Raw genomic sequence first — 15,837 nt, forward strand, 5'->3', positions numbered from 1 at the left:
AGCAATTCACTGTCAAGTTACACTTCATAAGTAGGTGCCTGTTGATGCTAATAAAAAAATGGATAAATCAGGGGTGTTTTCATTGTACAGTTCTAAATATAGCCGAGATCATCAAAGTCAAAAGCAGGTTAATAACCACGACAAATAACATGCAATCACAGCGTACTATTTCAACCCCTACCAAGGACATCATCCCTTTTAAAAGACAAAATTAGCGCATATGGTAATGTGAGAAGACAGAATTAGCTTGGGACCAACAAGAAAACAGCCTAGAGCATCTGTTCCGACGCAGCAGTTGGCCTTAATATTTCCTGAGACTGGGACCGGTTTTCGAAGGAAAGCCAAATATTATTGAGCATCTTGAACACTCATCACAGTACAGAAAAAAAATATGAATAATAATAATAATAAGACTTGCAATTCTGGCTTTTGCAACGTCATCCGTTTATTTATACACAACGTCGGTTTAAGGATAGAAACTAATAAAATAAATAATAATAATTGCAGGGGGCATTCAACGAGTTCGCACCTAAGCCAAACCATTCCACGAATGTTAGAACCTTTTTCCATAGTTTTCCAAACCTTTGCGTCATTTAGAAGTTGTTTAACAAAGAGCAGGAAACTGGGAAAAATTAATTTTAAAGCTATTATATAATATTCTATATTATATATTTATATATATATATATAGCTAGATATTATATATATAATATATATTATATATAGGCGATACTAACAGTAAATAATGATAAAAAAAAAACATGAAACCAAATCCCGACTCGATTCCTCTACAAAATCCCTTCGCTTGTTCATTGTAACAAAGCGAATCTTTCCAAGTAACATTGCAAAATTCTGTTCTTAGTTTTCTACTAACCTTGATAACAGTCAGAGAGACAAACCAAATAAAAAACATAACTTTCCTTCCGAAGGTGGTCAAGACTGCATGGATACCCACCGCATTAATTTACAATTAATGATAACTTTTCCTTTTATAGAACCAGCCGGTAAAGCAGTCCGCGTTCTCGCAATGCATACCTCATAGCCAAAAAAGCTTCGTGTCAAATTAAGAATCCTACACTAGATGACCATATTTCCGAAAGGCCTTGTTCTGTAGCACAACCGTCATCAGTTACTTATCCCTCAAACTGCAGGACACACGCGTTGCCGAAGAATTCACAGCACTGCGTCGTCAGTTACTTATCCCTTAACTCGCGTTGCCGAAGAATTCACAGCACTGCATCGTCAGTTACTTATCCCTCAACTCGCGTTGCCGAAGAATTCACAGCACTGCTCAAAGGACGCCCAGACAGTTCCCGCTTGATATAACATCTCGATACAGATACATTCACTATATGGTGAGAGCACACTTGTCAATGTCAGAAACAGTTTCATTCATTCTGCTGTCATGCTATGGGATCATCACTATGCTTGTCTTTTCCTTCTATCCTATACCCTTCTCTCTCTCTCTCTCTCTCTCTCTCTCTCTCTCTCTCTCTCTCTCTCAGGCCTGGATTCTCAGTGAACAAAATGAGAAAAAATAGCTCTCAAGGCGTTCAGGTAACAGCTTCTCCCAGTGATCTTAACTGGGATGCGCTAACCATTCACCCGAAAACGATAATCTATTAAAGGCTATCTTTACAAGAATTTCTGATAATGGGTTTATGTTGATAGATGCGTATTGAAGGTATAAATGTTAAGAGCAATCGAGCCTGGAGGTAGAAAGAGGCAGTAGGAAATAAACGGTTAATTCTGCAGTTCAGAACTCTGTGAGAGACAAGTCTTACCTTTTGGGGAACTAATTCCAAAAGTTGGGTTCATAGAGAGAGAGAGAGAGAGAGAGAGAGAGAGAGAGAGAGAGAGAGAGAGAGAGAGAGAGAGAAACTCTCTGCTAGAGATTTAGAGATTTGGCGAAGGGTAACTTTGCTCATTTGAGAAAAAATCCCGTCTGAAAGTAACGATGAATTCATAAGCAATCTCTTTGTATGTAGTAATGAATTGAAAATATTGGTAAGAAAGCAGCTAAAGGCCATCATAGAAATATGACGAGACATTACTGAGTAAAAACTAAGAGGCTTACCAAAGGGTATGCATTAATGAGAGTATTGCAGTTTAGCCAGATGTATTTCATAGTTACGAGTCTACCATGGCGCTATACACATGCTCACATGCGCGCGTGTACATATAAAACTATAACTTCAAGCACCCACACACACACACACACACACACACACATATATATATATATATATGATCAATTAGGATACTCTATCACTAAGAGAGTAATGACTAAATCAAACTGAGGTCATCCCTGTTACGGCCTCTGAGAGAGGTCCGCTCCAAGTTCGTTATAAGGATAAACAAAAAGAATTCAACACCAACAGTTGAAACTGGGGATACGAATATAGAAAGAAACACTAACACAACAAAGGTTTATTTACAAGCTTACTAACAAAGATAAATGCAGAATGGTATCTCCTATTTACATAAAAAAGGCAAAATCTTACAATGCGTGAACTGGGGAAGAAGTGAGGTCATTCAAATACTTGCTGGCCAGTTTTGCGACTCGAAGCGGTGGCTTCACAAAGGAGAACGGTGGAACTTTAGTCGTCTTCTTGACTCCGTACTGCGGAAGGCAATGTCTATTCTTGATACTCGAAGGGCAGGAACTCCTCGAAATCTCTAGTAGAAAGTTTCTTCTCTCAAGGCTTACTCAACGTCGAAAATATCTTGGTCGTCCACTCCTGACGACGACTTGACCAGAATTCAACCAACTCTCGAGCTCCTTTTTCTCTCTGATCCTTCGTCTTTCTTCTCTTATCTCACTCTGATGATCTCTGCTGCTGATCTCTCACTGATAATCTGATCTGTGGCTCTTACTGATGATCTGCCTTCTCCTACTTCGTCCGTCGTATTTATTAGAACATCTTAGAAGGATCTGGACGAAGTATTACATCAGAAATCGCGGCGTTTCTCACGACACTTCGGCGCCTGTTGCGTTCCCCAACACGCCCGACGATTCCAGAACAATCATGAGAACAGGCACCTCCAACACCTGCGCGAATGCCCCCTTGCTGCATAACTTCTCGAAGATGCGTTTTCCTTTCCTTTATCTTTCTTTGCTATGAAACGATTACCATTACAATCCCCTTATTAGAAAAAAAAAAACTCATTTTTTGTCACTTTCTGCGTTCCGCATGAATAGTTTTCATCTCCTGAATAATACTAATAATAATAATCAATCAGGAAATAACTTGTTAGAGAGAGAGAGAGAGAGAGAGAGAGAGGAGAGAGAGAGAGAGAGAGAGAGAGAGAGAGAGAGAGAGAGACGAGAAGAGAAGGAGGAGAAAGGAAGAGAGAGAGCATATTCAATCCCATATGACTGAAGAGAAATGACCGGCTAATAATACTACTTGATGAAGAATTTTCTCTTCTCACTCATTTACACTATTCAAATTCTTCGTATATTTTTTTTTATTCCTTTTCCATATCTATGATTTTCGGAAATGGCACTGCAAGAATAACCCGAGTTTGCAACAGGAACCTTCGTGTTTTTTCACTCTGGTTTTCACTGGTATTTAAACTTAAACTTCTCTATATTTCATTATTTTGTGTCTTATCTCTGCTCCGTGGAAACAACTAAGTTGTGCTCTCTTTACGCGTGGTTACGTGCAGAAGGTGGGGGGAGGGGGGCTGTGGAAGTAAGGGGGAGCTAAACTAAACATTTACAGTTTCTATTTACTGATGTCATTTAGTGTCCCTTCCTCATACATCCAATTCAGAACCTCTGCCCCAATACCTGGCGGTTTCTCTTGACCCAGTCTGAAGAGTAAAAAATTAATATCTAACTAACACATGATGAAAAAATGCCGGTACATCAAATGAATTACCGTTTGACGAATAATAACGACAATAACAGTACGAAATAAATCCTCCGAAAAACTGAAACCGAAGATACTTGAAATAATAACACCGAGACCTCCAATCTATCTGCTCCAGAGGTCCTACACAAAAGACATGATTCACAAAAGCAACTCTCTCGCAATAACACGAATAACGTTAACTACTTAAGTCGTTAACACTCGCAACACGAAAATAAGAGAATGGAAGCGAGGGGCTATTCAATTCATGTGTCCGTGGACAAGAGAAAAAAAATGAAAGTAACATTCGATTCGCCCCGTGATGATGCAAAATCTGGAGAATTCTGATGTTTCTGCGATAAACATTAAAAACGAGCATCAGAGAGCCCGACGCTCAAATCTCTAAAAGGAATTGGGAAAATATTCGAGCATAAAAGGTTTGCTGTTATTTTCTTTTTAATATACTACTCATTTTTTTATTTATTTGTTCTGAATGTGTGAGCTACGATATTCCTGTGCATATATGCCCTCGTACACAAATCATTTCTATTTTAATCTGCATATAAAATTTCATGAATTTCATAAAGGATAGGGATTATGAAATTAATGTTTAAGAATCGAAGATCAAAAATTGTCATCACTATTACAAAGCATCCCCAACAAGAAAAATATTGAACACCATACTGCGTTCATTATTGCAGTTGTTAACACGACTTGACAATGGTACGATTCCATCAACTGACCGGCGCCTACGTAAATACAAAACAAAAGCACTATACTTACTAACGATCACAGAAACATCTAGTATTCACCGTTGCTTGTTTGACAACATTTAGAAGAGTTTCGACTCTTTTGCTATCCACATCCATAATTTTCTTGGCACAGAAACCTGAGTTTCCCAAAGACTGTAATACAGTAAACAAACACTTCTAGTTCTTCTTTTTTTTTTCATTCAAGTAACAAGGTCGCGAAACTTGTATTAAACTTGAGAGTCCAAAATGAGCAAAATCCCAAGCTGGTTTACCATCTCCTACAGGGAACGTTGATCAAATGAGAAAGCATTAATCAGCAAACTTTGATGAGCGAAAGTTTAAACTTCGATAAGAGAAAGTTTAAGTATCGATAAATATAAAAATCAAGCTCTCAAGCCTTGAATAAATAACCTTTTAAGTAACATTCCCATGACGTGGGACTGTGAGTCTACCACTGGGTGAATTCTAGCCTAATATAATGGCCTCAAAGTGGCCTGCAATATTCCTCTAACTGACATTCATCAGTCTGATGGCTAATCTTGGGAAAATTCCCCAAATTCGGGAAATTGCCGCGGCTGATAAGGACACTTAATTTAGGATAAAATTCTGTAATTTTAAATATCAAAAATGTGCCCTAAAAAGTTTTAAGCTTATTTAGTTTCATTTACTTAGTGCAATGCAAACGGATATTGTTCAGAACTATTTTGAATTGCAAATGATAATATATGCATTATTCTCAGCATGAGCACTGTTTGTAAATAAATTATATAATAATTACATCCTCATAAAATCACTGTTACATATAACTTCCCTAAATTATATACAATATTCTTCACCAGAAAGGTGGTTGCAGTCGGGGTGGGTCATGCCCGTGTCGTTTTAGTGATATATTTTTCCCCATTTTTATATATTTTGTTAGTTTACAATTTACACTATGTCAATTTAAGTCTTGACTATGCCATGTAACTCTGCGAGACGTTGTCAGCCTCTAAACTGCGATTACATGAACTGAAGCCTTTTCCTAGTCTTCCCTTTTGATAGATTTATATATTTAATTTCAGCGTCAATAAACTATTTATGATATTGCATTGAAACTTGAATACCCAAGGACTTTTATAGATGTGGCATGGAAAAGAGCTAGAAAAACATTTTATTCAACTAATGACAAACTTGAATTTAGTAAGCATAACATTCTAAAATTACCCTATGATGAAAGGTTTTTAGATATTCCTAGAATTTTAAAGCTATTTAACATAGCATAAATGTTATTTTCAGTAATATTAATGTCAAGAGTTTCATAATAAAAAATTCTCCTAAAGATCTTCCAGGCTGCATATATGAAATTTCCTTGCAAAAAGTGTGATAAAGTCATTACGGACAGACCGGTAAATCTCTTTCACAACGTCTCAAGCAACATCAATATTCTGTGAGAACTGGGCAAATATCGAATGCATTATTCGTACAAATAGAAAGATTTAGACCATCATATTAAACTGGAGTCAAGCAAGAACCTTAATCCCATGTAATGACACAGTTATAAGGAATATCATTGAATCTTGTTTCAAGTCAAATAATAGAAATGTTCTAAATTTAAGTCTTGGTTTATTTAAACTTGATGCTTTCATTATGAAAAAAAGTTGTAGATAAATATAAGAAACAAAATTAATATATTCAGTTTTTACAGGTTTTGGACTGTAAAGATACATTGTAGTTTCGGTTAGGTTTGTGACCGTGTGATATCGATAATCCTGGATTATCTCTTTTAATTTTTACCCTTTTGACAATTAACCATCTGGTATTCTTGATCTTGTTTGTACCTGAGACCTTTATCTCCAATGTACAGTTTGTACTTCATTAACTCCTTGACGATGCCTGAGCAAAGACGAAAGAGCTTGGATTTCTGACTATTATTTTCCTGTGGTATTCGCTTATTTATGAAGTCACGTGCATCTACAGTGATTTTTTAAGCATATATATATATATATATATATATATATATATATATATATATATATATATATATATATATTACACAAGCATATACCTTTACATGAGTGTCTCCAGAGAAATAACAGGTACTTCCACATTCGTAAACATTCCACGAAATCTGATATGTCAAGCATCTGTGGTCAAGACAAAATCAGTAGATTTCTGACCAGCTTCTTTCTCCAGACATTTGCACCACTCAATCTTTCTTATCACATTCTCGAGCTTCTGGATACCAAGGTCTTTCGTGTTTTTACGGGCAACCTTTATTATTAACATAATATATATATATGTATATGTTTATATATATATATATATATATATATATATATATATATATATATGTATATATATATATATAAGATATATATATATATTCTAGTATATCCTCCACACATTATAAATGGTCATTTTTTAATAATCTCTGAGTAGGTACTGTTGATGAGCCTTTTTTGAAGGTGTTTGAAGTGGTTGTATTTCTGAATATTTTGTTCATATAAGGTTCATCAATGATGCAGAAGTTAGTGTGAATGTGTCAATGGATAGTTGTTAGGTATTGTGGTAGTCGGGGGCGGGGGGAAGCCAGGCTCCATGAGACGAAATAGCCTACTGTTAATATATATATATATATTATATATATATATATATATATATATATATATATATATATAATTGTAATAAAAGGAACACATAAAAACGCCAAAAAGTAGAAAGTAAATGTTATATTCGGAGAACAACTGTCTCCTTCTACAAGGAAAGTATACGAATGAAATACGAATTAAAGAAAAGTGGTATTTATGCCAAGAGTTCATCACTCCAGCGGTATAAACACCGCGTTTCTGTCATTCTTATTTCATCCATAGACTTGCCTGTTGAGGGAGACAGTTGTTCTCTGAAATATAATATTTACTTTCTACCTTTTGGAGCTTTTATGGGCTCCTTTTATTACACGGAATTCTGTTTTAACAGCAAACATTTTTACTTTCTTCCTTTTGGAATTTTTAATATGCGCTTTTATAAGTGTTTTAGGGAATTCTGTTTAAACAGCAAATATTTAACAGTCATAATATAATAGATATATAGTATATTATATATATATATGTATATCTATATATATATATATATATATATATATATATATGTGTATATATGATCATAATATACATATATATATATATATATATATATATATATAATATATATATATATGATATATATAAGTATATATGATCATATATATATATATATATATATATATATATATATATATATATATATATATATAGATATATATATATATATATATATATATATATATATATAATTATATATATAGATATATATATATATATATATATATATATATATATATATATATATATATATATATATGCGTGCGAGTGTGTGTCAAGAAAGTCAGAACATCTTGATTAGAGAAATATTTGCGAAATTCATTAACAACCAAATGACTATCAATGTAATTGAAACTACTGCACAGATTATAAGGAAAATGAATGCAAACATCACACTCGAAAGCGTGTGTCATCAGCAACAAAAAGCGAGGTATAAGTTTGAACAGAACAGAATACAGAATTTCTGCCAAAGGCCAAGCGCTGGGGCCTATAGGGTCATTCAGCAATGAAAGGGAAAATGACAGTAAGAAGGTTTGAAAGAACTAGAACGGAGGTACAGTAAAAGGAATGACAGAGCTTGAGGTTGTAGCTATGGACCGAAGGAAAGCTGTAAGGACCCTTAAGTAATGCCTACAATGCACCACATGAGGTGCACTGACGGCACTACCCCCTATGGAGAAGTTGGAGCAAATATAAAACCTTAGACATTATCAACTTTTTGAAAATTACCTACTTGAACAAATGAGAGAAACCCGGTCTTCAATTTATTCAGTCGATTCATTCAATATTGCTACCTTGTAGTACCACCATTACCATAACCACCATCACTTGCAATGCCATCACATTCATCATCATTATTGCTGCTCCTCTCGTCACTATCGTATAAGCCGAGTAAACAGATTAACGGTGAGATAAGAAAATCCCTCAAGTTGTATCGAAAGCCAGAGGCTTTGCGATCTAATACCTTTTAAACATGATGGATTAGGTGGCCCAGGAAATTCGAATCAAAATATAATTTAGATTAAAACCATTCTGACCGATATGATAAAATAGAGACGTAAAATACCTTGTTGTTAAATACCAGCTATAAAGTTATTAAAATCGTCTAAATAACTGTGAAATATTCGAATGAAAAACGTTAGGACTAATTCGGTCGGATTTTATTTTGGAATGTTACCCATTAGTAATATCAAAAATTATCCAAATAATGAATGCAATATAAGGTAAAGGATTAGGGAAAAATTCCACTTCGTCATCGGTACCACGTGCATGGCTCCTATTACAAAGCTTATTAGGTTATACATTATCTTCATATGTCCGATAAAATCAAAATGAAGAAAAGAAAGACAATCAATGTACACCAACAAACTTACTTAAAGGTGTTCACAGTAAAGGAAAAATCTTATATAAAAATCCATTTTCGTCTTCTAGTTTTTTTTATTTTTTTACTAAAGGTCGACAGGACAACCACCCAGATAGGTACAATTACACCAACTGAGTGAAAGGTTAAGGTAATAATAATAAGGAAAGTTAATAATAATAATAATAAATAAAAAAAGAGGGCCACGTTTCGGTGCCTGAATTATGACCAGAAGATATTTTGATCATATCATTCCAATGTAAAAAGGAAAAAAAGGGAGAACTTGACGCGTTCTAAATGCGTTCCCGAATTTCCCGTTGCAGCCTCTGTAGATAGAAAATGGCTCATCTCGCGCGAGACAGAATCTGAGCATCAGAACAGCGAGAGTCCAAAGCCAGGCTTGTCGAGGGCGTTTATAAACAAAGATCGCCAGATAAACATACCGAAGAGCAGGTCCTTCGGTCAAAAAACAGGTCTGGCAACCATGATTAATTCCATCTTAATACATTCATATTTGCTCACTTTTTTCCTCCCTTTCTTATCTAAGATAAACGAGTTTACTCGGCTGGTCCTCGAGTCGTTTATTCGGAAATAATGCTGAGATATAAGCGGGCTAATTTGCATGGGATACCCAGCTACCTCGGCATTTTTTTCACCTAATTATAAATGCTAATGACGCATTAAGTGTTGGTACACCAGCGAGATGCCTTCCCTTAACAACAACTCGCATCTTGAAGCACATATACGGAATAAATTACGCACACGGCACCGATGCCAACTCTTCGTTATTGAAATCTTCTTGCTCTACTTAGTATCACGCTGTGAACGCCTCCCCTCCGGGGGAGGGCGGTAGTCGTTAATTCTCCATGGAGCAAGAAGAAATCGGTTGCATTCAAGAATCCAGAACGAGAAGTCAAAGGTTCATCAATGAAATCTGTTACTTTGGAAACAACTTCTAATTTGCAAGGGTACTTCGTGTCATAATATAAAATAGTAAAGGCTATCGTCTCGTGGAAATTAAAACTGAGTACTTCAAAAGAAAAAGAAATCGTAAACATTTCATACTTGCATGGAACCGTTTGTACAATTATAAGGCTTCTTTGAGAAACTTTCCAGATGCATACTCAGCATCAGTAGCACTTTCGTGGGGCTCCTCTCTAATGTTGCTGAATATTTGACGGTAATTTCCAGAAAGCTATTTTTTCATCAGGGGACAAACTAGATTTCACAAGATGAATAACAAACAGTTCCTAGTAATTATGCGTTGCCATTTAAATACCGATAAAAGGTCGTATAGAAACTACGAAACTGTTATGAAGTGGATAATATAAATATGCACCATATTTTTGAAGCTATAATCAAAGTTGAAGCTTACATTTTCCCTTATGCGTCACTAATACCTTGTCCGTTCATAAAACCAATATATTATAGTTGAATTTCGGGGTCTTAAAATGATGAACGAATGATTTTTTTTAAGGAATTTATGAATATTACTGATATGCGCTACATCAAGGTTATGAGCTGCTGTCCAGTCCTCAGTACATTGCAGAGGCAGAAAACGAACGTCAAGAGAAAGCTGATATAAGAGAAACAGATGAGTATAATCATCTATACATACGACAGTAACGAGTGATGATTGCGAGGGAGGGAGCTGCAGAAAGGAGCAGCTGTAGTACCGTCATCGACCAAGGAGGTAGACACATCAGATAAGAATTTCAAGAATGAAACTACAATGAGGTGGAGCAATGCCACGGGCAAGACGCCACAGGGTCCTATTTTGCAAAAACATTTCAGCCAAAAAAGCAGAAAATGGCTACTCGTGTTTGTCCAGTGCTCCTTAGAAAGGATGACCTCGGAAAATGCTAGTGAAAATTAAGCATACATTGCAGTGAAGATATTTTACAATGAGATAAAGACGAAGTTATTTGTAGAATAGTCGTCTTCTAACATTCGATTAACGACCCAAATCTAATTATATGTTGATTTCAGCCTGCGGAAAGATATAATTCTCATAAGTTAAAATTTCGGTTTAATTTCAAGAGATGCGCGCGCGCGCGCGCACGAGAGAGAGAGAGAGAGAGAGAGAGAGAGAGAGAGAGAGCAAAATTTTTGTATGAAAACACTTCTGAAACCTACATGAAATTCTGTGTGTGTGTATATGTGTATATTATATATATATATATATATATATATATATATATATATATATATATATATATATATATATATATATATATATATAGTGTATATATCTTTATATATAGTTAGAAAAGGGTATACAGGGGTAGAGCGAAAAAAACAGCTACTGGTTCTAAATACATTAATAATAAAGTAGTTTATTACCAAAAGATAAACAATTTAATTTTCCCCGTACTGAAGCACTTGTTTATGTAAGCTGATGCTATAATAAATATAATAAAATTTTTATAATCCCGACATGCATAACGTGAAAAAATGAGGGCAAACAAATTCTCTGCATTAAGGACACAAGCTAATAATAGAAGTACTCGTTAACATGCCTTCAAAACGATTACTGTAGAGGGTTTATAGGATATGCATGCAGCAACGGGATTTACATACGAGAAAATAAATCAGTCGAGAGGTATGATTAACCTAAAAAAAAAAAAAAACCAATAGGAATATAACAATCTCTGGAAGATACATTTCAAAAACGGAGATCATGATATGAACTTTAGTGAGCAACGTATGATCCAAACAAGCTCGCCAACTGTTGCAAACAAAGACAAGAAGCAGAAGGGGAGATTTGGAGGAGGGAGAAGGCGATGGAGGACAAATAAACCCGAGCTATGTACAAATGGTTCCCGAGGCCATTAGTGAATCAGATGTAACACTTGAACGAGGAGACAAAACTTGCTGCTCCCACACGACTTTCTTGTCTAGGTCCACCATCTGCCTCAGGGTGGAGTACCACTTTTTTTTTCTTCTTCTTCTTCTCGACATCAGGGAAACTTCAGTTTCTCTGTCAAAGTTTAGCACCAGAAAATCAAGATTTTAATAGCCACCTCACAACCAGTTCTGAAGACTTGAGATTAACAAGGGGGGAATTCAAAACGATATGGCATTCATACAGACTTAATGACAGGCTAACTTTTAACGACAGCTTAAGCGCCTGCAATTCCATCAAAAATAACAGCAATCAATTACAGGATAATTGCCGTTTGCCAATTTGCGCCGAAGCCGTGTATGCAAAGAAGGCCGGTGTGAGCGAAGCCGGGAAATAATAATCAAACGACATCGTACCCGAAGCGGGACGACAATAAAACCTCTTTTATTGGATATTACCTGATATCAAAAAACAACTAGAAAGGAGATTAACTGCCACCAAAGGCTCTAAAACTACCACTTGGGGTTGAGGCATAAATCAATCGGACAGTCAGGCAAACGCTTTTACACTTATTTAAAGAGGTGAAACCGGCAACCATTTAACCAACATTAACTGCTATTGCGTGGCGATGATCATCAATGCTCTAAGTACGCTATAAAAGCCTATTATATCTCAGAAGCCCTCTCCCATCTGACCCCGAAAGGCAAAGAGAGAGAGAGAGAGGAAAAAAAACAATACAATCACGGAACACCAGTTTCCTGATAAACTTGCAAAAAGCTGGGAAAACTTGAAAGAAAAATTCGAGTGAACATTGGGTGACTTTCTTTTCCTTTGTTATATATCAATATGCCAGTGTCTCAGACCACAATCCTCTCATGTAATAAAGACATTCTTAATGGTAATAGTCAACTGCAGAGCCATTAGATACCTTGCATTGGACGAGGTCATACTTTGTACGTATGTGAGAGAGAGAGAGAGAGAGAGAGAGAGAGAGAGAGAGAGAGAGAGCCATATATCAGAAAGCACTCGGCGCATGAAGGCTAGCAAGCACGTCCGATATTTAGAATCTGTAACCTTTAAAACCGACTGAACACCAAAGGAAGCCAGTGAATAATGAGTCTCTAATTGCAACATTATTCTTTTGAAAAAAATTTATCTGTTTCATCCTTCTCTTTTGCCAGCAAGGATCACGTCATAGCATTACAAACAGACAGTGATTTTTTTTCATTGTTATCTACCAAAAATATATAATATAATAATTCGTGTAATACATTCGACTAAGCACGAGCAATAGTTAACCCTAATACAAGAAAGTGAATAATAAAAAATAAAGATCCGATCGCAATTAACATCCACGTTACAAGGGGTCTTACAATTCTCTCCACCCAGAAATTTTCTTTCGGGGCATAACACAGGCTTTCCAGAGCTGCTGAATATCGGTAAAATCCCATTTCACGGTCAGTCGGCATGCGGCAGGCTGTGGAACTAAGACTAAGCCTGATTTATAATCGTTATTCTGTCACTTGGTTTATTTCCGAAAACCTGGATCATTTCCTTTTTGCAACAAGAACCTTTTTCAAGTTCTTCTTGCAGATGCTTTAGCTTACCGATTAGAACGCTGTGAACCATTCGCAAGATTTTATAAATATCTTAAGAAAGCTCCTGAAGCAGAAGCTTATATTATTGCGAGTTCCGAATGAGCGTGCTACCCGTCAGACCTGCACACCGCATGCACGTCAATTAAGGCCATTGCAAAAAGTTGTTGATTATGCGCGATAACTTTTTAAAATACTTAATCCCCAAAGCCTAATAGATACCTAAACTGTTATAATCTTTGCGAATCGAATTAAATCTAGATTTGTGTAACAATGACGATGCTTATCAAACTTACGAGCACAATGTTCTTTGCTTGGCTCCGCTTATCAGGCTGCCACTCTCAGGAACCTTACTTACGGACGAGTTGAAATCACCAACAGAATTGGGACACAAATGTTGTAGCAATCAACGGGTGAATTCGCTTTCAAGAAGTCAGAACACGAAAGACAGAGAAGCCTCCTTATGAATGGAAGAAACTTTTGACATTTGGACAAGGGTTTTATTTTTATAGATTTTGTTTTGTCATCCAATCATTCGACGATAGAGACATAAACATATACACAGTCTTCTGGGAAACACTAATGAGATGTGACGATCTGTCACCAAGGAAAGCATATAGATGAAGCTTCAACATGTCGTGGTTGCGTAAGTTCATAAATCATCATTTTCCAGCTTTCACTGAGTAACCAGACAAAACTTGTGAATCATTACGCATGTATGTTGGTGTTCGGTTAGAAAGTAGGAGGTCTGTTGTTAAGAATGCTCGTTGACACAAGGGGATACCACTGCTTCCAAGAAGCTGTCATCTTAAGGCGTTGGAAAGTTAATGAAACTTTCAGCACACCTTATAGCAGCTGGAATCTCTAAAGTCACAACATTTCACTACTTCAACGTAGTGGGTGAATGTTATTAGAAGCCTCTAATTACAAAATGTGAATGATTTCGAACGTTCACAAACGTTATTTGCTCCAAACATAATGTGACTATTTTTCAACATCAAACCAGATTTCAGGAAAATATTACCCGCGGAAACAGCTAACCGAAAACCTATTTATTATGCAATCCATTTTTTATGGTAAAATAATAGACAAAAAGAGAAAGTGTTGGATTAGTGAAAGGGAATCTCTGCTAAATGAAAAAAAATACCCAAGAAATGCCCGAAGGGAGGACATGAATAGTTAAATAATATATGAAAGAGCTGAGAAATACTTTTATGAATGGTTCAATATACGTGAAGATGAGAAATACTTCTACGACTTCGCTTGGGCTGTAATCGCTCGGAAGAAATTGCTCACAAATTTCAAGACGGGCTACTTATCACGACTCTTATTTACCAAAAAACACTTCCTTCATTATTCTCGTTCACTATCGTCCAGTCCAGTGGTAGCATCAGAAATAGATACGCAATTAAAAATAAACGGAAGGCGATAAATCATTATATCAACGATATATAGCATAGATCAGGATATATATATATATATATATATATATATATATATATATATATATATATATATATATATATATATATATATATATATATATATATATATATATATATATATATATATATATATATATATATATATATATATATATATCATATATATATATATATATATATATATATATATATATATATATATATATATATATATATATATATATATATATATATATATATATATATATATATATATATATATATATATATATATATATACAAACATACATGCAATGAAGCAGGGGAAGCACACCAACAGGTCAAGAATGATACCGATAAATGTAGGTATTCTATTCAGTACAAGGACTTTAAAGTTTTGGGCAGAGCTTCCAATCATAAGATTTTAACAATTAATAAATCATTGTTTATTAAAAAACTGGTCCCCTCACTGAACATCCATGCCACATCTACATCTCTTTACCTCTCGTGAACTGTTTACGTTTTTTGTTAGTCCTTCCTTTGTCTTCACACTCAACGGCTGGTCCTTATTTGTATTTTTTAACTGTGATTGTTTTATTGTACCTTACATGCGTAGTTTAATATTGTAATATAATTTTAGTGTACTAATTAGATACAGTTACTTTGGAGCTTGAAAAGGAGGCCTGCTGGTTGGCTTCGAAACGTTGCAACCTAATAAATATGAGTTCCTTGACCGGTTGGTGTGCTTCCCCTCCCTTCATTGTATTGTTGGGTTTAGAGAAACCTCCGCCTGTTGAATACATACATACATATATATATATATATATATATATATATATATATATATATATATATATAATATATATATATATATGTGTGTGTGTGT

General features: G+C 35.2%; 1 protein-coding gene across 1 annotated transcript in view; it reads left to right on the top strand.

The window, feature by feature from the left end:
* LOC135212244 (uncharacterized) overlaps positions 1–15,837 on the top strand; it is a 57,900-nt gene that overhangs the window by 13,604 nt on the left and 28,459 nt on the right. The window contains exon 2 of the mRNA XM_064245687.1: positions 9,411–9,560. Within this exon, the coding sequence (XP_064101757.1) occupies positions 9,411–9,560 (150 nt within the window). The remainder of the gene's footprint in view (positions 1–9,410; positions 9,561–15,837) is intronic.

Source organism: Macrobrachium nipponense, chromosome 40 (assembly GCF_015104395.2).
Source record: "Macrobrachium nipponense isolate FS-2020 chromosome 40, ASM1510439v2, whole genome shotgun sequence".
NCBI lineage: Eukaryota > Metazoa > Arthropoda > Malacostraca > Decapoda > Palaemonidae > Macrobrachium > Macrobrachium nipponense.